Raw genomic sequence first — 22,224 nt, 5'->3', positions numbered from 1 at the left:
ACATCCGCACTGGAATGCCAAGAGGTAATGAGCAAAAGGACATTCAGAGAGGACCGACTGTAGGGTGCCACTTAGGATGAATGTCAACAGAGCAGATGTAGCTCAAATAAAAACTTCAATATTTTAATGGGGTGTTACGACCAAACAAAAGAACAGCGTCCATTCTTACAGTGTAGAACACACTCTGCCTCAACAATACAAAATAATGCATGAATAACGGAGGAGAGAGCATTATCTTTCCTGGACATGATCAGAAATTGGTCCGAGTGCCATCTACAGCACATGAATGCGTTTATCCTGGTCTGGAGTGCACTCACCTGCACCACTTCCTCCCCCTGCAGAGCCTCAATCTGTTTGGGTCGTCTCTGTCTCTCACTGTTGCCATGGCCCAACTTCCCATAATCTCCGTCACCCCAGCTGAAAACCTCGCCCGTTTCAGTCAGCGCCAGAGAGTGACCATCCGAACCGTATGACGTCACCAGCTGAGTCACTACATAACCTGCAAGTCAAAGTATAGTTACTACTGTAGAATAAGGGTGGAATCTGAGTTGTCTTTCTAATTAAGTTAATCTGGCTCCTCAGGGCCCCCAGAGTAAATGTACACAGTATGTCTTATGAACATCTTAATGTTCAGTCTAATGAATGTCTCCTGTATTTCACCAGTATTGCTCTCCTCTTGCTGTGGAATGGATGGTCCAAAAAGTGGGACAGGTTTATGTTAGTATACCCCTAACCAATCACAAGGCTAACATGGCCCGACCTGTCTTTGAGTGTGAGCAACCTGGAGAGCTACAGCTAAAGTAAAAGCTTAACCTGGGAAGCTAAAACTTAAGCCGCTACTTGGAGTGCGGATGCCTCATGTTTGTTAGTCTTCCAGTTGTCAAGCACTGAATAATTAATTAGTCAGTTCTTAATGAAACATCAATAATTGTCATCAAGAAATATGCTGGCAAGAAAGGCAAAGCATATGACCACAAAAGGGGGTGAACCTTTAATGCCCTTAAGGTTGTACCACTAACCGAGGACAACTGCACAGGTAGATGAGAAGAGAGGATTCCACTAAATATTAGCAAATTCTGAAAGCAAATGCGATGCAGTCAGTTAGGAAGCTGAGAAGAGGCTAGGTTCTGCAACAGGACATGAAGCCTAATATTTACCACAATAAAGAAACACAATACACAATATTAAGTGTGTGCACATTTTGGGTAGGTCACCTTGCAGGGCAGAGATGACTGTAGGTGTGTAAAGGTCATCAGAGTTGCCCTGTCCCAACCGGCCATAACTGCCCTCCCCCACGGCCAGCACTGTCCCATTAGCCTGCACCAGGAAAGTGCAGTTCTGTCCACACACCACCTAACGCACCAAAAACAAGAATCAAACTGTGAGCTCTGCCAGAATTTTTACAAGGAAGGTTTATCATTCTTCAATACATGCACTCATTTCCAAAGCAGTGTACCAGGCCAGTGAAGTAACACCTTGATAACATCCCAGTCTGCTTGTATGTGTGTGTTCAATTGTACCCTGCTTGTTGTGTCTGTGTGTGTATGTCTGTATGTGTTCTGTGTGAAACCACCATTTACCTGTTGCGTCTGAGATAGGGAGGGGGCGAGGGTGGGCACAGAAACGTTAGTGCCAGCGTCAGCTAGCTGCCCATGGCGTCCATTACCCCACAGGAACACTTCACTCTTTCCACCCTGCTGCCAATCCTGCGCACACACACACACACACACACACTTTACCAACTTACTAGCTACTTTCATAAAACTAGTCACTGGCTATTTCTGCTGTTCCTGTTCAACACCCCAAGCAAAGATCATCAGCAGATACAAATACTTGGACGATTAGAGTACTATGGTCACCTTATTGTCTTGTGTTTAGTAATGTCTAAGCTTAGATGTATCCTTTGAATCATTAGTCTATTCTAACTAGCTAAGGTTTTTCTTGGGTAAATAGCAAAGCACTTTGTAAGTCTGCTAAATGCCATAAATGTAAATGTAAATGTACTGGTGCTGATACGACCAAACAGCTTATTATGACATACTTTTTCATACCTAATATAATTTGTTAATTGAGAATTATTATAGGCATTTTGTAAGCCTTAGTGGCTAACTGATTTGCTGGTTCGTGCTGTTGTGAGTGAATGGCTAGAGTTCTTCTTTCTTCCCGTGTAGCAAGTAAAAGGCTGTTCGACTTCGTGTACTAAAGCTTGTGTTGCTGATTTCAAATTAGAACACCAAAAAAAATGGAAACCAAAAAGACCTCAAACGCACATTACTAGGGGTGCAACCATAGACAAACACTGGTCGATTTGCACTGCGGTTTGAACAGACAGTTACAGTTAGTCCCCGTAGTGAGGTAGTTAATACAGCCTGTAGTGTGTTAATTAAGCAGTAAAGTGTAAATGTTGGCAGATCAATGCATTTACACACCCAATAACACTAAAACCGTAAACAAGACTACAGTTACCATAGCAATACTCCAGGTTTCCAGGGGCACGAAAGCTTGTAAAATTGTCGTATTTACCCTATGAGCGTGTACCATGTATTCTCTGTGCAACTACATGCACTGAACCGTGAACCCGTACCGTTACACCCCTGCACTTTACTGATATATGAATACATCCTGGTAATTATAATTCCTCTGTCCAACCCGTATATATGCACTATAAAACTACACTGAAGAAAAACAATATTTGAAATTTCCAACATGTAGGTCAGACAGTGGCCTGCCTGAGGCTGAGTGGTATGGAGAGAGAGTATTTATAACTCTGGTGGGAGCATGTGAGTGGTTAGTGATGGAGAACTGCCACGGCACTGGCCTTGATTGAGCTGGGCTCTTGCTGACAATGAGAAATGAGAGACCACTAAACACATGCTCTTACCTCAGGTCTGCTGGTGGCCCACAACATGAGCTGCTCATCCATCATAAAGCTCCATTTACTGTTATCCTGCAAATCAGAAACACAATAGTTGAAGTGCAGACGGTCTTTTAATGAATGCGCACTGACATATTTTCCACTCAGACCAAAGTGTTTCCACTAGCATTTACCATATGCAAGAGCATATCTTTGGCATAATCTGTGTCCAGTGTGACAGTAAGAAGTAAGACTACTGCTTGTGTCCAGTAAAATATTGTTATGTTTTGTTTATTTAAAAGCTTAATTTTAAATTTAAAGGTTAATTTAAGCTCTGGTTCAGTTAGTATTTCTGGGTTTTCCGTTTCTCTATGTTAGCATGTTAACGTTTGGGTTTGGTGCTTGTCCAGGGACACCATCACTCACCAAAGCTCTGGCACTGTCAGGGACCCCAGGCTGCTGGAGCTCTGGCATGGTGAAAGCCTCTGGGAAAGCAGTGCCGCGGGCAAAAGCCTCCGCGCTCTTCACTGTAATGGAGAAGGTGGACAGCCATGCCCATTCGGACTGGGCAGAGGGGCCTCCGGTGGTCTCTGGCCCAGTGCTTGACCCAATGTGGTGTGGAGGTACAGGTTGGCGGCTCAGCAGCTGGTCCAGGGATAGCCCAATGGCGAGAGAGGCAAGGCTCTGAAGGAAACCGCTGTGGACCAGCTGATCTCCGGCCATGACATGACTCTAAAGAAGGATACACAGGTCTGAAGTCAGTGGAAATGTAGAGTTAGGTCACTCAAGGCTTATGCAGTTGGGTGTAGAGATGTAATGATTTTGTGTCATTACTGGGTTCATCTTTCATTGTTGTAGACTATATATATCCAGCACAGAGCCTCAAATCCGGACCTTGACCTCCATGACCTCCAGTTTCCGGTCATGGATTTTGTAATCACTGGTGGATTTGACACTAAAAGGCCAAACAGTTACATCAACCCTTAAAATCTCAAAATCCAGGAACTGGAGTCAAGGTGCAGAATTGAAGTCATCTGGCATAGAGTCTGGACAAACATGGTCATATTCAACTTTCTCTAGACAACACCAGGCAGAATGTTTTATTTACGTTTTTTTTTAATTTATTTACATTTTATTTACATTGTTTTTTTTACAATTATACACCCATAGTTAGAAGATATTCATTATATAAATGACCATATTAAAACATGGCCCTCATTTTTAAAAGAATGTAATATTATGTGGCCTCATGACACTAAATAGCTTCTTGCAGTAACGCTGATGGTCTAACTAAAAGATCATTCCTTTTTTGCAGTTCCTTAAAAATATCAGACTTCTGTGATTGTACTTGGTGCTTTACCACAAAGTCTTCTTCATGCACAGTTTCTTTCACACACAAACATACACTCACCAAGCACTTTATTAGGAACGCCTTCAAGTAACGTTCACAGCAAGTATCATCACAATGGGTAAAAAAACAAAACGGAAAAAAAAAACATGATCTCATGATTTTGAGTGTGAAATGAGTGTCGGTGCCAGACAGTCTGGTTTGAGTATTTCTAAAACTGCTGATCTCCTGGGATTTTCACCACAACGGTCTCTAGAGTTACTCAGAATGGTGTAATAAAGAAGAAAAAAAAGCCAGTGAGCAGCAGATCTGAAGACAGAAAAGCCTTGCCGATGAGAGAGGTCAATGTAGTGAAGTAGAGGCAGCATAATAATGCACCATGTCACAAAGCAAAAGTCATCTCAAACTGGTTTCATGAGCATGACCATGGGTCACAGTTACTGGATCTGAATCAAATGGAACATTGACATGTGGCAGGCTTGAAGATTTGCAGTATAAAGGTACTCCTGAAAAATCAGCAGTAACTGCATGAGGTCAACATGGTCCAGAATCTCAAAAGACATCTTATGTTTTACATCTTGTGAAATCCACGCCATAAACAATTCAGCAAAGGGAGACCCTGGCCAGTATTTTGGTCCTAATCCTAGTGCTTGGTGAGTGTACACATTATTACGTAGTTAATTTGCTGATCACGATCTCAACCCAAATCATTAGTCAATCATTAGTGAAGACTAACTCTGCAATGATAACATTGTGAAGTCTCCTAATCACCTAATCTTTGGCATACCATCACTGTCATACAAAACCTTTACAGGAGAAGGAACAAACTTTTATAACTTTGAATGGCAATGGTCAAAAGCCGATCTGCACCAAGAGCCCTTCAAGCTTCAAGTATGGCTCAGCTCGACCCTTAAGATCCCTTAAGATCCACGGAAGACAAGCGTCCAGGCTTTTTTCTGTCCTGCACCAAAGTGGTGGAAAGAGCTTCCCCTGGGTGTCCGAAAAGCAGAGTCACTCGCTGTGTTCAAACGCAGACTGAAAACCCTCCTCTTCCGAGAGGACTTGGGCAAAGAGTAGAGTATTATGGTCTCCTTATTGACTTGTGTTTAGTAAAATTCTAAACTTAGTCTAAACTTAGAGGTTTTTAGTCTATTCAAACTAGCTGAGGTTATTCTTGAGTAAACAGTGAAGCACTATTGTAAGTCACGTCTGCTAAATGCCGTAAATGTAAATTAATTAAGTCAATGTTAAAGACTGTATTACTCATTTCTATTGGTCCATTCATGATGAAATTTCAAATGCCAGATTCATATTAATTCAAAAAGTGAAAAACTGCAAAAATGAAGGTACATAGTTTTTGCATGACAGCAACGATATTTGACTCACCAGGTTTGCGAGAGGGCTGCTGTGTTAACTGCCTGTACAAGTACTGTAGCTATGAAGCATACTATATTCATATGATTGACTGTTTTCGACTGATGTGGAGGTCAACGGTTGTTAGCATCTTTTTAAGCATGTGAGAAATTATAAGAAGCTAACTTTAGTTTGAAGACCAAAAAATAACCACAGCGATTTAGATTAGGTCCGGAGTGTCAATACATCTGAGAGTTTCTACATTAGCAATCTTACCATACCAAACTAGACCTAAGAATTTCATCTTCTTAACTGAGAAACGTCTGTTTTCAGTTTTTACACTGTACAAATGTCTACTAGGTAGGCTGAAATGCAGAAATACCTGAGTATACAGTGAAAGTATCCAATGGCTTTGGAATTAATCCAAAAATCATGAAAAACAACTACTTTACAATACTGAGGTGTAACCGAGGTGTCCTCTGATTTACAGAACATACTGATTAACTGAGATTTACAGAAAATACAGATTAGCCAAGTCAAGAGGACAAAGGATAATTCAATGAGGAATAGCAGTTGATTAACAGCCTGAATTGGCTTGGTTTGATCCCATGAGAGCGGAAACAGACAGATTCATTTAACACTAACATGTTGTGAATGGCCTGGCTATATGTAGAACTGGCATTGGAGAGGACTTTGAGGAAAGCCAGCAAACAGCGAGCCCCTTTAACTCTTACTTTTACAAAGTCTGGGTGAAATCCAGGTGATTTCTTTATGAAGTGGAACATTGTAAAGCACACAGAAACAGATACACAAGCCATATGCCCTACTTCAAGCTTTTTAGCTTAAGTGGGCCTGTATGTATACGGTCAGATATTATTGCTGCAACACAAACACCTCGTGGAGGAAAAGGAGGAGGAAAAACAACCCCCTTAAACTTTAAATGAAATTCTATGTAATCCCAGTCAATTTGGAGCGATTCTATTGCTCAGAAAGTGGAAAAAGGTAAAAATTGAGAATGGTGCGTGACGATATTCTTGTGCCTGATATCCTAAATGTCTAAAAAGTATATCTAACATAATCAAATGGTTGTGCTGCAATAGCAGCCTGTACTCACCTGAGAAAGATTTACACTAGATGTTAGATTAAATTTAACTGCATTCAGCCAAAATAACAAATTGACTACTGTTAAGAAAGGGAGAAATTGTCTCTATTTCTGTTTGAAATTGACGGTATAATATAGTACAATTATTATATTTAATTTTAGCTCTTTAGTCTAAATGTTATGGTTGTTTAAGTCCAAAGCTGTGAAGATGTGCTTGTTTTTTTTTCCCCTCACCCTCTCGTAGCTGTACTGCTCTTGCAGAAGAGCAGGGAGGCGTTCCAGGAAGACGGCCATGCAGGGGGCACGGTTTAACCCCAGAATGCCTTGGGTGCGGAGAACAGTGCGGCAGGAGGCCAGGACATGGTTCTGGGAGATCCAGTCTGGACTGCAGCGAATCAGCAACACATCCTAACAGGAAACAGTTATGCAATCATCATATTGCCTGGAACAGTACAGTACGGGGTTCTTTTCAGTTTACGCTCAGTCATTTCCAGAGATATTTAACTGTTGCTTCAAAACTACTACAGTCTCATTCATACCTTGGACCTTCCAGAACAGGCAGTAACACCCACATGTGGTATCCAAGTGGTACAGACAACAGAGCCAAGCCCTGTAACCACAGTTTGCAGTACCGAACCATCCTTTAAAAAAACATAATAATACAAATAAATACACAAACAAACAAGTAAAGGAAGTCCAAAAGAACATCCCTAATTCATTTAGAAGCGAAGGGAGGAGAATAAACTCACCTTCAGAGACCAGATATTAAGTAGGCCTCCAATTCCTCCAGAGATGAGTGCTTGTCCATTGGGACAGAAGGACAGCGTCTTTATTGCTGTGATGTGCCCACTCAGTCTGAACACACACTTGGCATTGCCACGCTGTAGAAACAAACACACACAGTAGTATTACTACTACTAGCTCACATACATATGCTTTTTTATTGTTATATTTTATATATACAATTATTATTTTATATAAACAATGTATTATAGATTATATATGCTTGTTTTTCATTTCACACCACCTATTATTTCACAGCATAACCAGATAAACACTGGAAAGGTACAACATTATAGTTTCAATAATATTTTTATATATATTTTTATAATATTTTTAATTCACTTTTTATGTTACATTTACAATTCACAAAACAATTTGCAATAGGAAAAAAACTGCCTTTAAAAGTTACCCACTAAAATGGCACACAAAAAGCATTTGTAAAAAGTGAAGCTGATGCTGGAGGCAAGGTAAAAGCCTCCCTCTGACCTTGAGCATAGCACTCCTGTCCTGGCTGGTAGAGGCACCGAGGAAATTAGGCACTGTGACACTAGTGCCACCTTGTGGAACAGTCCACACATACAAGAGACCATTTTGGCATCCACTGAGGGGGAAGACAAAAATAAATACAGTGACTGTTATATTATTGTGTTATATTATACAGTGATATTGTTTTGGAAATGCTTTGCTTTTCCAAAACAATATAACACAAAACAAACAAACAAAAATCTATATGAAACCAGTTCTATAATCATAGGAAAGGTTCTGGCAATGTTTCTATAAAGAATCGGGACAACTTAAAGACCCATTTGAATGCTTAAATCATTTTCTGCGTGTTTAATGGTTCTTCATGTTGATGCTTTTATATCAATGAATAATATGTAGGGAGGCAATGATACACATTTACAGGGATTTTTATTCTGATGAGTTCTGTGACAACCTATTAAACACTGTGCTGTAAACTGAGACCATCCTGACCAATCACTGAAGAGTGTTTTTCTGGGTGTTTTCTCATGAAACGTCATGATTCAACAAGAAATATGGGCCACTCTGTAACTAAAACATATAAAATATAATTTTGTTATTATATAATAATAACTACTATGATGTGTGTAATATATGGCAAATTATATCATAATACAATATAATTTGCCGTATCTAATCAATCAATCAACCAACAAAATAATGTCACTCTAGTTTCTGGACTCACACAGCCATCAGCAGGCGTGGATCTGTCCCCCGTCCAGGCAGAGGGCACCACTCTGCAGCATTGACTGTACCAGTGTGAAAGAGCGAGTGCAGGATGACCCATGTCCCTCCGGCACGGCACCAGATCTTCACTACCTCCGAACGGCCCACTGACAGCAGTAGGTGGCCTGTGGGGTCCCACCGCAAAGCACTTACACTCTCCTGTATAAAGAACACACATGCTTATTAATTAGTACAGTACTACAGAATCTTTGTGGCTATTTTGTAGTAAATTGTAGTTATTATAAAATATGATCGTAAGGAATTGACTTGTGAGCCCACATATGGTCTACCAAGTGTTTTAAGTGTCATTAGCATTTGTGAGTGTGTGCTGATAGAGTATACAGTAAAAAAAAAAGTAAAGTAATGTTTTTGGGCTTCAGAGAAAGGGGAACCACACACATGGAAAGCAGTTAGCAGTACTGGCTGATCCGTGTCATAGCACTCTGTCGTTGCTAACAGGATTTTCCCGTCAGGGTAACCCACAGCAAATGGCCTGTCAGTACTGTACCAAGACAAACACTGAGGAGCTGTGAAAGAGAGAGAGAGAGAGACAACATTCAAAAATAGACATTGTCATATATATCTATATCTCTATGTCCAAATGTTTGTGGACACCCCTTCTAGTAAACACATTCAGCTACTTTAGGTTGCACCAATTACTGACAATATATGCATTTCCAATAGAATAGTACTCTGGAATAGATAAATATGAACCTACTGCCACCATGCCTAATGCCAGGTATGGGCTAGATGGGGTATAAAGCCCCCAGCATTGAGCTGTGGAGCAGTGGAAATGTGTTCACTGGAATGATGGATGGTGCTTCATCCAGTACTTTTGGGATGAGCTAGGGAGTAGGGGATGAATTGGGGTGGTGATCATCCAACCTGACCTCACTTATGCTGGTTATAAGAGTCAATTACGTGTTAGCTACATTAGCCCCATAGCTGCTGTGCAAAACTAAAGTAAACCAACCCTGTACTGACTGATCAACTACAGTTAGGGACGTAGTTGAGTGTGCTCTCTGGGAAATAATGATCACCTTCTTTTCTCTGGCAGTGAGGTAGTTCTTTGCTCTCCACCTGCACTCCTCCTACTCCTCCGTCCTCTGACACCTCAAGCCAGCAGAGGGAGCCATCTAGTCGCCCCAGCAGCAGGCTCTCAGCTGTCCTGTCCTGTCCTGAAGCGCCCTGGCTGGGGAAGGGGCTGGAGCTTTGAACCCACGACATGGTGGTCACCCAGGAAGGTTGTGCCTCAACATGAACCTGAGAGCCTACAAGAAGCAACGTTGAAAAAAAAAAACAACCTTAAAGGCCCAACCTTAAAGAGAAATTTAAACATAAAAAAATAGATATACAGTGCAGACTTTCCATGTCTGTGCATTTTCTATGATTCCTTCTATAGGCATTAAAATGTACATGAATTACTTAAACCTCATATTTTCTTAATCTCTGCTTCCCTTTTTGCCATTTAAGCATTATTGCATATAAAACAAAGAATATGTACTACTATTAAAATAAGCTGACAATTTAACACTGTCTAATTCAATACATTACAGCTCTAGAAGACACCGTATAGCCAAATGTATGTAAACACCTGACCATCACACCTAAACTATAGTTATATACTATAGAGTTTGTTGGACAATTCCAATTCCAAAACCATGGCCATTAATATGGAGTTAAATTCTGAGTTGTTCAATGGGGTTAATGTCAGTCGACGGGGAAACTGGACAACAAACTATAGGTGTTCTGAAGCTGTGACTTATTTACTGCGTAGTGCACTAGTTTGGGGTTCCACTACTTTGTTGTGGTGTCTGGAAATGTAGTGCAGAACTATAATAATCCTGCAACGCACCACAATAAGTAGTGTACAAACAATGTGCCTCTGTTTGGTTTGAAGATTCATGCACAGTTTCCCGGAGGAAGAAAATCATCTGCTGTCATGCACATAATGAGCTGGCCGAAATAATTCACTACCTTGTGGAATTCTGTTCCCTTTAATAGTGCTCTACATAGTGATCTGTATTTCCGTAAGTAGGGGACAGTGAATAGGGCACAGTTCTGGACACAGCTCATGTCTTCATAAACCTCAGGGAAGAAGTTAAATTTAGATTTTAGTCATTTTAAAAATGTAGCATCACCCACTGATGGTGTTCCAATCATTTTATCCACTGTCTGCATTAACCCAAAGAAAGCTCAAGGCCTTCAGGTAGCTTTCAAAGAGAGTTTGGTTGCACATATATCTGCTCTCACCACGGACAGTCCAGATGTTAATGAGTTTGTTCTGGAAGGCAGCTAAAAGTGTTCCTCGTGCACTCCACATCACTGGAGACAGCAGATGAGTTCCCACCGAGCCATCAGAGACAGATGCAGTCTCACTACACACACAGACACATAAACAGAAAACAATGCTCATAAAAATGAATCAGTTAAACTGCTCATTTCCAATAACCCAAAATAATCTGATAATCTGACTTGTGCACTGATGCTGTAAACGTACTCTAAATATATAATATTTGTATTTTTGAGATTACGGTAGTAATATTATAACACTTATCAACTTACATTAACTGTTTTTGTTTTAGGTGATTTAATCTACTATAAGTGTCCTAATCTACTGGCAGATAATGTTGCAATATTCAAGAAACATTACTTAAAACAACTAAAAACACTTTGAACATTTTTTAAATATTCATACAACAATCTCAAAATGGAAAAAAAAAATCATTAGATATTTAGACAAGATTTAAGAGGATTTCACTTGCTAAGACATAATTTATTCCAGTGTGCAATGTGCGTGTACCTGTTACAACTGTGTGTATGTAGCAGGTCAGCTGTGTTCTGAGAGATGTCCCACAGGCGAACCGTCCCGTCCTGAGAGCCAGTAGCCAACAGTCCCTGCTCTGCACTCCAACTGCAGCTAGTCACCTACACACACATGCACAGTTGGACACACAGTTGAATACAAAAACTTCAGTGAGCTGGGACAGACCAGTAATGCAGTATATTACTTTTAATTACTTGTAACAGGAATGATGGTGGCAAAAAAAAGAAGCAATACCCTGCTGTGGTGACCCTCTAGTTTCCTGACTGGACACTTTCGCAGGTCTCCAGCCATGTCGCTGTAGGTTTGGGGCCGGATTGGGCTGTCCCTCTCGGAGGCTGCAAGAGCCTGTACCAGCTGCTGGGCAGCCCACTGTCTGTGTTTACTGGTCAGCCTAGCAGACAGAGCGCAGGCTGCTAGTGCATTCGCCAGCTCCAAAGGTCCCACACGCAGCCCGCTTTGAGAGAGAGGGGGGACTGTGGTTGGGGGGCTTCCAGCCTCTGTTAAACATGTAAATAATTAGTATTATTATTCTTAATCATTTGTATAGCAATTGTTTTAATTAGGCTTCAACCTGGCCACAGATAACCTTTACCCTTAGAATCAGCTGACTCTGCTTTCTCTGCAGTGTAGCGGTAACGGACCCCTTTCTCTGTCAGGAGTGACACCAGGCTCTGGGTGACCAGAAAAGTAGGGGGTGTGAACTCTTTGGGGTCCCTTGGTGCCCCCTTTAGGCCAGCGCTCAGACGCTCTCTCTGCTGCGGGTCAACGATGGCTCCAAGATTCATGCCTGTAGCGGCAGCCATCAGATCCTGAGGGTGATAAAGAGGGGCTGTGAAAATAGAAACCCTGAAGGTTGTTAAGGTGGTCCTAAGTGGTTACTAGATGGGTGCTATAGTTTTGCAAGGTGATTGCTATGGTATTTCAGGTAACTGCTTTGATGTTGCTTAGTGATTAGTATGGTGTTGCTGGGTTTTTGTCAGGCAGTTGCTATGGTATCCCAGATGGTTGCTTTGATGCTAGCAGCAAATCCTCAAAATGTTAAGAGTTCTGAGGTGAGGATTTCATGGATCTCATCAATGAATCTTGGGCACCCATGACCATGTGAGCGATTTACCGGTTGTCAGTCCTCAGACCACTGCATACTGGGAACACGCCACAAGACCTGACCCAGGTCTGGAGAAGCTCTGACCCAGTCGTCTAGACATTATCTAGACAGTTTAGCTCTTGATTATTATGCTTCCTAGTGGCTGCCTAGATCCCACCCCTTAGCAGGTGCCACCAGAACCAGCCAATCAATGTTATTTACTTCACCTGTCAGTGGTTTTAATGCTTTGGCTGATTGTTGCATAGATACATGCTTCCCAAAGTGTGAATATGTTTGTATGTACCTGAGTGCAGATGTCCACTAGCTCTCTGTAGGCTGTAGGGCTGTGACACACCAAGCTGCCAATAGCAGAGCTGAGGAAGGACAGGAAGGCAGAGCCTGAGCTGTCACTCAAAGAGCCTCGCCCCATTCCCTGCTGGTCCACATCCATGTGGACACGGCCACTTGCTGCCAAACACATCAGTCTCACAAGGATCCGAATATCTGCCAGCCCCAGTGCTTCCAGCCCACTGGACTGATTGCACATTGAACTACTGAGAAAGACAAAGATAAAGAAAGACAGAGAGAGAGAGAGAGAGAGGGAGAGGGAGTGTAAGAGAGAGAGAGTATGTGTATGGTACACTTATTTTTTATTTAAAAATGTTACATTTGGATACACAATTATACGATTTCTGCAGTTTAGCACCATCTAAGCACACAATCTGGTCTAGTAAATAAGAACAGAATTGAAGGTCCAATATACAGACTCACATCACACCCAATAACCTAAGAACTAACACAAACACATCTGAGCTGAGCATGCACACACAGAAAAGAGGTGTATTACGTGGAGGAAATTTGGGACAGGGCCCTTAGCACCATGCTGTATCCCAGCAGAATCTGTGCAGTGGCAGTGATTCTCCTCAGGGCCACCAGTCTCTCCTGAGCTTCTCTCAGGGACGCAGCCTGCTCCCCCAGACTCAGCAAACCTGCAGAACCCTTCAGCTCTGTACTCACCACACCTTCACACAAAAGCACACACAATATCAAAATATATTACAAAGCCACTAAGTACCAGTATAAGTGCTGGATGAAATCTGTGTGAAGGTGCACAAGACAGATTATTTATTTTCTTATCTAATTGTATATTTTTGAATAGTACGGTATGGTGTTTTACCTCTACACTGCAGGCTTTTGTCTCCAGTGACGTTGGCTCCGAGTGGGTCAGGTTCAGTGAAAGGAATAGGGTCAGGTATCAGTTTTTTCTCACTGAGCCCCAAAGGCCTCAACAACACCCCAAAATCCTCCAAACCAGTCAGCCTGTCTGAGTCAGAGTCCTCCTGGTGCCCAGGGTCCCACTCATCTAGCACACACACGCACACATATATATATATATATATATATATATATATATATATATATATATATATATATATCTCATATCTCATCTCACACTATATACATGGTCAGATTCTGCAAAGTCAAGCTCTAGCCAACAGTCAGGAAAAAGGCATACATACCATCAGAGGTGCTGTCCAACCGGCCAATCAGATCAGATGCCAGACCCCTCATTCTGGAAAAAACATCACCAATGAATTTTAACATTTAGTTAAGAGCAGTCTTAGTCTTAGAGCAGGGCTGGGTGGTGCATTATATGGACAAAAGTATTTGGACACCTGCTCATTCAATGTTGGTTCAGAAACCAAGGGTTTAAAAAATATAAAAAGGGAAAAAAGAGCTTATCCTGCTTTTGTTGGGGTACTACATTTTTGCACCACTGTAAGAATTTAGGCATCAGGCATGGTGCCAAGAGGTTTATGTTGATCTGCTCAAGAGAGTCCTATTCTACTGCCAATACTTAATACTTAATAAGTCCTCTTTCTTGCCGTTTCTTGTTTCAGTATGAAAGGGATGTTCGTCCACCTTCCAAAACAGTTCCTCACCTGTCATGTTTTGAGCCGAGTTCTCCCAAGTTAGCAGCCAGGTACTTCTCCCTGCAGGCTGAGCATAACAGGTAATAGGGGCTCCCTGAGCCACATTCTCCACCAAACCAGCCGTCCACGTAGGCCCCGTTGCTACGGTAACCGCGCCGGCCGGCACTCTGGCCACAGCCTGGGTGATGCCGCTTCATGTGGGTGTTGAACTGCAAAGTGAGAGTGTTACACAACTCACACTCCACCATCTCACGAGCCTCAGTGTGTTCTTCTCCTGCCTGACAGAGACAGAGAGACAGAGACAGAGAGAGACAGTGTGAAAAGAGGGATATAATGGAAAGAAGGACCGGTACAAATGGTACAAACAGACAGACATTAATATTACACATTTAAAACTTTAGGTGTAAAAAAAATAATATAAAAAAAATAATAAGAAGAAGAATAAAAACTACTGGTCACTGTATACACAAAATCCAGTCTGACAATAAATTCAGTATAAAGTACAGAGTGTATATTATCATAATTTGTTATTTGAGATGTCCCGATCCAGTTATTCTACCCCCAAATTCGACCAGTGTCTCTTAATGCTGAGTATCAGCTGATAACAATCCGATCTAGTGTTTTTATTTGCATAATACAAATAATAATAGATCAGATGAGCTGCTGATTAATTCAGTTAAATCCCTTTATTTTTACAAGCGTGAGAAGATGTGAGTTGTTTTTTGTTGAGTACTAATGTCAAGTAACACATTTTATAGAATAGAGAAGGCACAGTTTTTTTTTGTGTGTGTGTTAGCGGTAGCCACCTCCTCTTTGTTCTGAACATGCTGCTTAGTGCTGCTTTAAGACCTAAGAAAGGCATAGCGGTCTCCCGCTGGTAAAACAGATCTATTCCCACCGAATTTAATGTAATAGGTTTTCACATGCCAATGTAAAATAGCTCAGACAGTGCAGATTCTAAACTGTCCTGTTATCTTCGGAGAGCGCTCTTTACTGACAACTATATCTCGCTATAGAGGGCTGGGAATAATGTCTGTTAATGGCATCTTGAGATCACTAGAGGGTGCTCTAAACATCTGTAAAAATGTTTAAAATTAAGGATTGGATCAGGCTTAAAACGGTCCCACTCAACACTCAATTGAAATATGCCTGGATTGGCCCCAAACCCCTGGGTCATATCGGAACATTGCTGTTATTATAATTATTCAAGCTTGTTCTGGAAGTAGAAGTCGCACCTCCACCATCCACAGTGTGTCCCTCTCAGAGGCGATGAATTCAGGTGTGAGTAGTTCTTCATATGGCTCCTCCTGATACGGGTCATCCATGTAGCCCAGTTCTGACTCCTCCTCTGCAGCAAATGGGTGAGTCTCTGCCTGCTCCGGCCAGTCTGATACACCAACCTCCTGTCTGTAGAGCGCTGGCACCGGGCCGGGCGACGGTGAGTCTAAACACCAGCAGTACGGACAAATATTACATACACTACATCTCCAATTACAATTACAGCAATTACAAATCAATTCACTTCATATTACCATTCACAATTGTGTCCTGAACAACTTCACAGCTTTCAAATAATTCAGAAAACGTTAAGCTAAACTGTAAAACCAAATTTGACATGTCTCCAGAGCTGGAGATGCTCATAGAATATTAATGTACAGAATTAATTTGAAAAAAGTAATAATTAAATAATAAAATAATAAAATAACTAATATTCATAACATGTTTATAAGTGGTTATAAAATATCTTCAGGCAGAAATTTGATGTGATCTGTATTTACTGTATATTACTTTTACTATGATTTAACTTCTTATTTATGTGTGTAAACCTACAAACCACTTACTATAATGTATAAAGTAACTTGAAGATGATTAATATGATTAATAAAAAGTGATTCTAAACTATTGTACAGTAGTCACTGCATTATAGTGAACTATACTGTTTGTGCATGCACACGCCCATGTGTGTGAGGGCGACGGACCTGCTCTCCTGAAGGACGTGCGCTGGCTCAGTCCTGAGCGCTGTCTTCGGGCTGGTGGAGGCCTATTCCGTGTCAGATGGACATCCAGAAAGTTCTCTCTCTCCACCAGATCCAGCCCAGCTAAAAGACTACCACACAGGCAGGCGCGCGCACACACACACACACACACACACACACACACACACACAAACACAAACACAAACACAAACACAGCAATATGAAGATTTATGATGCGTGACACAATGTGATGTATGTGGGAGTGAATTTAGTTTGTGAAACTCTGGGTACGGCTCTGTTTTTGCATTTTGTGAGCGTGTGTGTGTTTACGCTAGTTCTCTAGTTTGGTCTAAACATATTTATCCACTTTTATTTCTAACCACAACATGAAAGATAATGTTCATCCTCCACCTAAGACAGAAAATCCCTATTAATATTATACTTTTTAATATGACACAGCAGCCATATTCACAATACAATGTAATGGGGTGGTAAATGTCATTCTATACATCAGATATTTCTGATATAAGATGAACTGAAAATCTTAAATCTTTGATGATTTTAGGAGTTTTTGGTCGGTTAGGTTGAACTGATGAACTGATTCGGTTACAATGAAAACATCCAATGCATCCAAACAGAACAGGTGTCGAGATGATTTCATTTGTAAAGAGAGAGGAATGAGATAAAAAAAAATATTACAAGAAAGCAACACCAATTGGGATTCAGAGCAGCTCTGTGTTTGCTTTGGAGTATAAAACAAATCTTGAAAATTAAACTATTATACCATCAAGAACTAACAGTCATATCTGGAAATGACCAGCTGATGATATTCATAAAACACTGTTGAACCAAAAATAATATGAATTGATTATCAGTTATCTAAATTTTTCCATCATCAATGACAAAACACTCATTAATTAGATTAAACACAGTATAATTTGTAATCTGCTCTCTTACTCTTTGTGTGTGTGTGTGTGTGGGTGGGAGGGCATTTCTACCTCTCATTGGGTTCTCTGAGCGTTGCTGGAGATTCTGGGCATTGCACTGTCTCTGGACCATCTGATGAGGGTGTGTCAGTGGCACCTCCTGCTGATGAGCTTTCTCCTGCATGCTGTTCCTCAGTCAGTGGGTGCTCCAGCATCCAGCTCGCCAAAACCTCAATCATAGCAGAGTCCACCTCCCCTGTGACCCCTGAGCCACATGTCAAAGGTCAACCGCATGAGACCCAAAACAACAAATACAAAAATAGAATGGCATCAGTATTTAGCTTCCTACTGAAAATGGGCTAGGGATTTCATACAGGCAATGGGCTAGAAATATCTCTGGAGTCATTGAAAGGTCATAGCCCAATACACTCGCACTCAGCGTGAGGTGGACTAGAACAGGATGAATCTGATCAATGAGCAGAGCAGCAGGTTAAATGAATCCAGCTCTAAATGTACTTCAATGTCCTAATAAAGCTAATAAACAAGGCCCATTATAATATCACGCAACTAATTACTGAGAAGGTGATAAATACAGGCTTTGAAGGTGATAAAGAGTGAGCAGTGTGGCGTTTCAGCCATGACAGTCAAGAGCAATGGCAGGCAATTAAGCAGGCGAGCAATGTGAGGGAGGTAAAGAGTGCTCAATACACACAATGCATACTCTCCTCCTGTCTAATAACAGTTTCAAACTTAACTGAATTCACATTTGGTCCACATTTAAAGTTGTGGTAAAACACTCAATATGTTGTGTATTATTATTCATATTAATTCAGTTTTTATGCACTAAGCTCTTAAAAGACTTGTTGGTTGACAAGCACGATTCCTACTTCTCATCTACTTAATGAAATAGATTCTTTGGTAGAAGACTGCTTGGGAGTAATAGCGATGAAGCACTTGATTATAAGGAACATTATGGGTTTATCAAGGCTGTGTTCTTCAAAGCCTGAATTGGGCATTTCTAAACAATTTCTTTACTATACATAATACTTTATTTATTTTTGACCTTTATTAGGATATAGTTGAAAAATAATTTCAGTAACTGTAAAACACTTCTGTGAGCATACATTCCTACTGTAATGGACTCCTGTGGCTTATAGATAGCATCAGGTTTATTTACTTATATGAATTTGTGTGGATTTAGAGTTATTAAGAGTTTAACAAATCACTAATACATCAGGAAGTGTTCCGTATTTTAAAGTAAGGGTTTACTCATTACTAATTATTATTTATTTTATTTTTTTGTGGTACATTGGTTGGAAGAAAAATAAATAAAAATTACTATAACACTTTATATTCATTATATTAAACTGCTTTATTTTCATTATATCAATATGTGTTCCATCAATAGTTCGCGTTATCAGCATTTGGTTGTTAAAAAGAGTTAAAACTAACATCTGCCTGGCTTGCGTTTTGTGTAAAAGACATTTCAGGTGGTGGTTCAGGAGGTTTTACTCCACTAATTAGAGACTAAACAGCATGAATTAATAAGAAACATAACAGGGTGGTAAAGTTTTTTTGTGCATTATTACAACTACAATTATGCACTTAAAGGGCATGAAAAATAGGGCTTATACTATAGCTTATTGAATAAATGAATGAATGAATAAATGAATAAATGAATGAATAGTAAATAAATCACTAAGAAGAATAAAATGTAAAATCTCAATAAACCCATAATATGTGTTTCTTTCAAATAAAATATTAGTATATTTTTACCTCAATTTGCGTGTATAATCAAAATGACAACTACTTATTGGAAAACTGACCAGAATACAACTGTTGGAAAAAAAAAAAAGACTTTAAACAGAGATCAGCTTGGAGGTACCTGCAGCTTCCATGGCTCTGTAGATGTGTCTCACAGAGAAGCCCATTTCTAACAATCGAACAGGGACAAACATTTGGGGATGGTCTGAAGAAGATAAAAAAACAACATCAAGCCATCCAACAGTGAAACAGAAATGTGTTAAACACAACCTAACCAAGAGAGCACTTGGTATCATGACCAAAGTATCATGCTCTAAAAGAAAGGAGAGCTCCATCATAATTAAACTGTGAATAAAAAAGTAAAGTGAAATAAGGTAACATACAGGGATGAAATATATACGAGCAGGGATTTTTTGCATTTTACAAAATGCAGATTTTCAATTACAGAAGTTTTAAAATCCATGATGGAGTCTCATGCAAAGGTGGTGAGGAACAAAGGTTATTTCCATGCACTGAGTAGATTAGTAACACTCTGAAATCCATCAACCACAAAAAACACAAACCTGAACATTTCAAGTTTGAAAAGAACAGCCAAACAGCAAGAAAGAAAAGCTACAGTCTTTAACATCATTAGTCACAGTCCTTATTATAGGCCCGTTTTTCCCAAGGACAAGGCACATTAACACGCTGCCCTACACCAGTGAGGTTCTCAATCCTGGTTCTGGAGAACTCTACCCAACCCTACTACTCTACCAGTGTTTATTGCTGCTCTAATCCACCAGTTTCAATTGGTGCTACATGCTAAGTAGTGAGCTGAGTAGTTGGATCAAGAGGGCGTTCCTCAGTCATTAGTAAGAAGTTGTCAACTCAATCCAGAAGCTTTAGGCTCCTGACTGAACTTGGCTAAAGTCAGGATTTCCTTCTCTTTAATTAGAATTACCCTCACCCCCACAAACCAACCAACACGGAACAAGCAGGCTAACAAGCATTTAAGAGTTTTATAGACAATATTACTTGCAATTTTAAATAAATAACCCCTTTTACTCATTCACTGTAACTAATTCAACTAGCTAAGCAAATTAAGGTTCTCAATCCTGGTTCTGGAGAACCACTCCCCTGCATTGTTTTTTTTTCTCTGCTCCAACACAGCAAGATCAACTCAGATATTTGAGAAAGCTGAGGGACACTACGATTAGGTAATCCTCACTTTGACTGTAATTGTACAGTTCACTGAGAAATGCTGGGATTGGGGGATCCAGCCTCAACACTTCTTCACTATAGGACTGCATTTTGACTCATTTCCCCTCTCTGCCCTTGCCCCAGGTCTTACCCACGGGGGTCCTAGTCTGGCCGCAGGGCTCCAGAAAGCTGGTCTGCTGCTCTGTGTATCCCTCACAGGGGGTGGAGCCAACCAGGCTGAGCCCTGGGGGCAATATGGGGCTGTGGACCAAACCAGCCAGTGTGGGGAATCGGGCCAGCACCATCCGCCTGGAGGGGTCCACAAGTGCACACACATATACACATACAGACACACACAGAGGATAGCAGCTAGCATCAGGCATACACACAATTTACATTCAACTAGTAGTGTCTCTGCTGTTCAGTCAATAGTGACTCAAAAGTGATGATTTACATGTGGCGTGTGTGTGTGTGTGTGTGTGTGTGTGTGTGTGTGTGTGTGTGTAATGCTAACTAGTGAATTATGTACATTTCACAATTAATTGACAAAAGTATTTGGACTCCTGCTCATTCATTGTTCCTGCTTTGTTGGCGTAACTGTTCAGAAAAGGCTTTCAACTAGATTGGAGCGTTGCCGTGAGGATCTGAGTATTTGGATATGTCTGAATATTTGTGGATACCCTTTCTAATGAATGCATTTAGCTAATTTAGCTAGTGAGCTATCTTACATCACTAATGCTCTCGTCACTGAATGCAATCAAATCCCCACAGCAATGCTCCAAGATCTAGTAGAAAGCTTTCCCTGGACAGTTACTTAGCGAAAAGGATAAACTCTTGTTTAATACCCGTGATTTTGGAAGAAACAATGAATGAGCAGGTGTCCCAATAATTTTGTCCATAAAGCAAACGTTTATTCACACTATGTAATCTAAGCTTTCACAGATCCACTGAGGCCTTTTGGTCACCTCCTGCTTGCTAAGCAAGAAGTCAGCTGTTAGATAAACATGCTGTAGAGGTTAAGAAGGTTAGTTTCCACACGTCTTCTCTCCCCGACACCACACACATACAAGCGTGCATGCGCACACACACACACTCACCTGCTCTCTCACTCGCACCTGACGTTAACAGAGTGTGATTTTGAGCCTCTGATGTGCCACTTTCTGACAGTGATCTGGTGAAAACATCCAGCCACATCAGGAGCTTACGGAGTGTGTGCATTTGTGTCAGTATCAATCTGTCTGTGTGTATCAGGGCCGATGTCGGAGTGAAGAACTAAAGAAAAACTAAGAACACTAAAATCCATAAATAATAAAAATAATAATATTTGTATTTAAAACTACAATTATATTAAAAACAATGAGAAATATTGTCACATACTCAGAGAGGCAGAACCATAAGGCTAATAAAAATTGTATACTAGTATACTAGCTGCTGTACAATAATTAAGACTAAGGTATAAAACTAGTCTCTGAAAACTAAAAGAACACTTAATGGAACAGAACATAGTATATAAATAAAATAACTCTATATTAACAACACAGCTATAACAAGGCCTACGGAGAGCGGAGTTATTGATCACAGTGTTGTGAGCCCAATACCCATGTGCCCCAAGCTGCCTCGGAGCCTGGATTTCTAAGCTAGGATATGTGAAAAGAAGAACCTTGTTGTAGTGTACAGTACAAGTGTCATAGTGCAACAATAGATATAATGACAGTAAAGGTACTTGGCTTAACTACTTTAACCTGCTGTATTTGTTGGGGAGATATATGTATGATCTCAGTGTGAATGTCTGCTATCACTATTGTGCTCTTTTTATGCTTTACTGTATTTTTTAATAGAAACAGTA

The 22,224-nt window shown here is 40.6% G+C and overlaps 1 protein-coding gene across 8 annotated transcripts in view; it reads right to left on the bottom strand.

Annotated features, from left to right (window-relative positions):
* Window positions 1-22,224, bottom strand: part of LOC140539822 (probable E3 ubiquitin-protein ligase HERC1) — an 86,055-nt gene that overhangs the window by 12,154 nt on the left and 51,677 nt on the right. For 7 of the 8 annotated variants that reach the window (XM_072662608.1, XM_072662607.1, XM_072662612.1 and 4 more), the window contains exons 45-70: window positions 20,530-20,687; window positions 19,321-19,404; window positions 17,508-17,700; window positions 16,513-16,640; window positions 15,769-15,977; window positions 14,543-14,811; window positions 14,120-14,172; window positions 13,777-13,962; window positions 13,447-13,621; window positions 12,904-13,153; window positions 12,108-12,324; window positions 11,750-12,012; window positions 11,492-11,616; window positions 10,942-11,066; window positions 9,729-9,959; window positions 9,088-9,215; window positions 8,648-8,847; window positions 7,927-8,041; window positions 7,407-7,538; window positions 7,197-7,298; window positions 6,892-7,065; window positions 3,281-3,586; window positions 2,882-2,947; window positions 1,581-1,706; window positions 1,215-1,353; window positions 318-499 (exon numbers count right to left, since the gene is read on the bottom strand). In XM_072662608.1, coding sequence (XP_072518709.1) covers window positions 318-499; window positions 1,215-1,353; window positions 1,581-1,706; window positions 2,882-2,947; window positions 3,281-3,586; window positions 6,892-7,065; window positions 7,197-7,298; window positions 7,407-7,538; window positions 7,927-8,041; window positions 8,648-8,847; window positions 9,088-9,215; window positions 9,729-9,959; window positions 10,942-11,066; window positions 11,492-11,616; window positions 11,750-12,012; window positions 12,108-12,324; window positions 12,904-13,153; window positions 13,447-13,621; window positions 13,777-13,962; window positions 14,120-14,172; window positions 14,543-14,811; window positions 15,769-15,977; window positions 16,513-16,640; window positions 17,508-17,700; window positions 19,321-19,404; window positions 20,530-20,687 — 4,336 coding nt within the window. Of the gene's footprint in view, window positions 1-317; window positions 500-1,214; window positions 1,354-1,580; window positions 1,707-2,881; window positions 2,948-3,280; window positions 3,587-6,891; window positions 7,066-7,196; window positions 7,299-7,406; window positions 7,539-7,926; window positions 8,042-8,647; window positions 8,848-9,087; window positions 9,216-9,728; window positions 9,960-10,941; window positions 11,067-11,491; window positions 11,617-11,749; window positions 12,013-12,107; window positions 12,325-12,903; window positions 13,154-13,446; window positions 13,622-13,776; window positions 13,963-14,119; window positions 14,173-14,542; window positions 14,812-15,768; window positions 15,978-16,512; window positions 16,641-17,507; window positions 17,701-19,320; window positions 19,405-20,529; window positions 20,688-21,475; window positions 21,550-22,224 lie in introns of all 8 variants that reach the window. The other variant, XM_072662613.1, reaches the window with a different exon arrangement.

This window comes from Salminus brasiliensis, chromosome 18 (assembly GCF_030463535.1).
Source record: "Salminus brasiliensis chromosome 18, fSalBra1.hap2, whole genome shotgun sequence".
Lineage (NCBI taxonomy): Eukaryota > Metazoa > Chordata > Actinopteri > Characiformes > Bryconidae > Salminus > Salminus brasiliensis.
The sequence above is the reverse complement of the archived record's forward strand: the minus strand, read 5'-3'. Positions and strand labels throughout refer to the sequence as shown.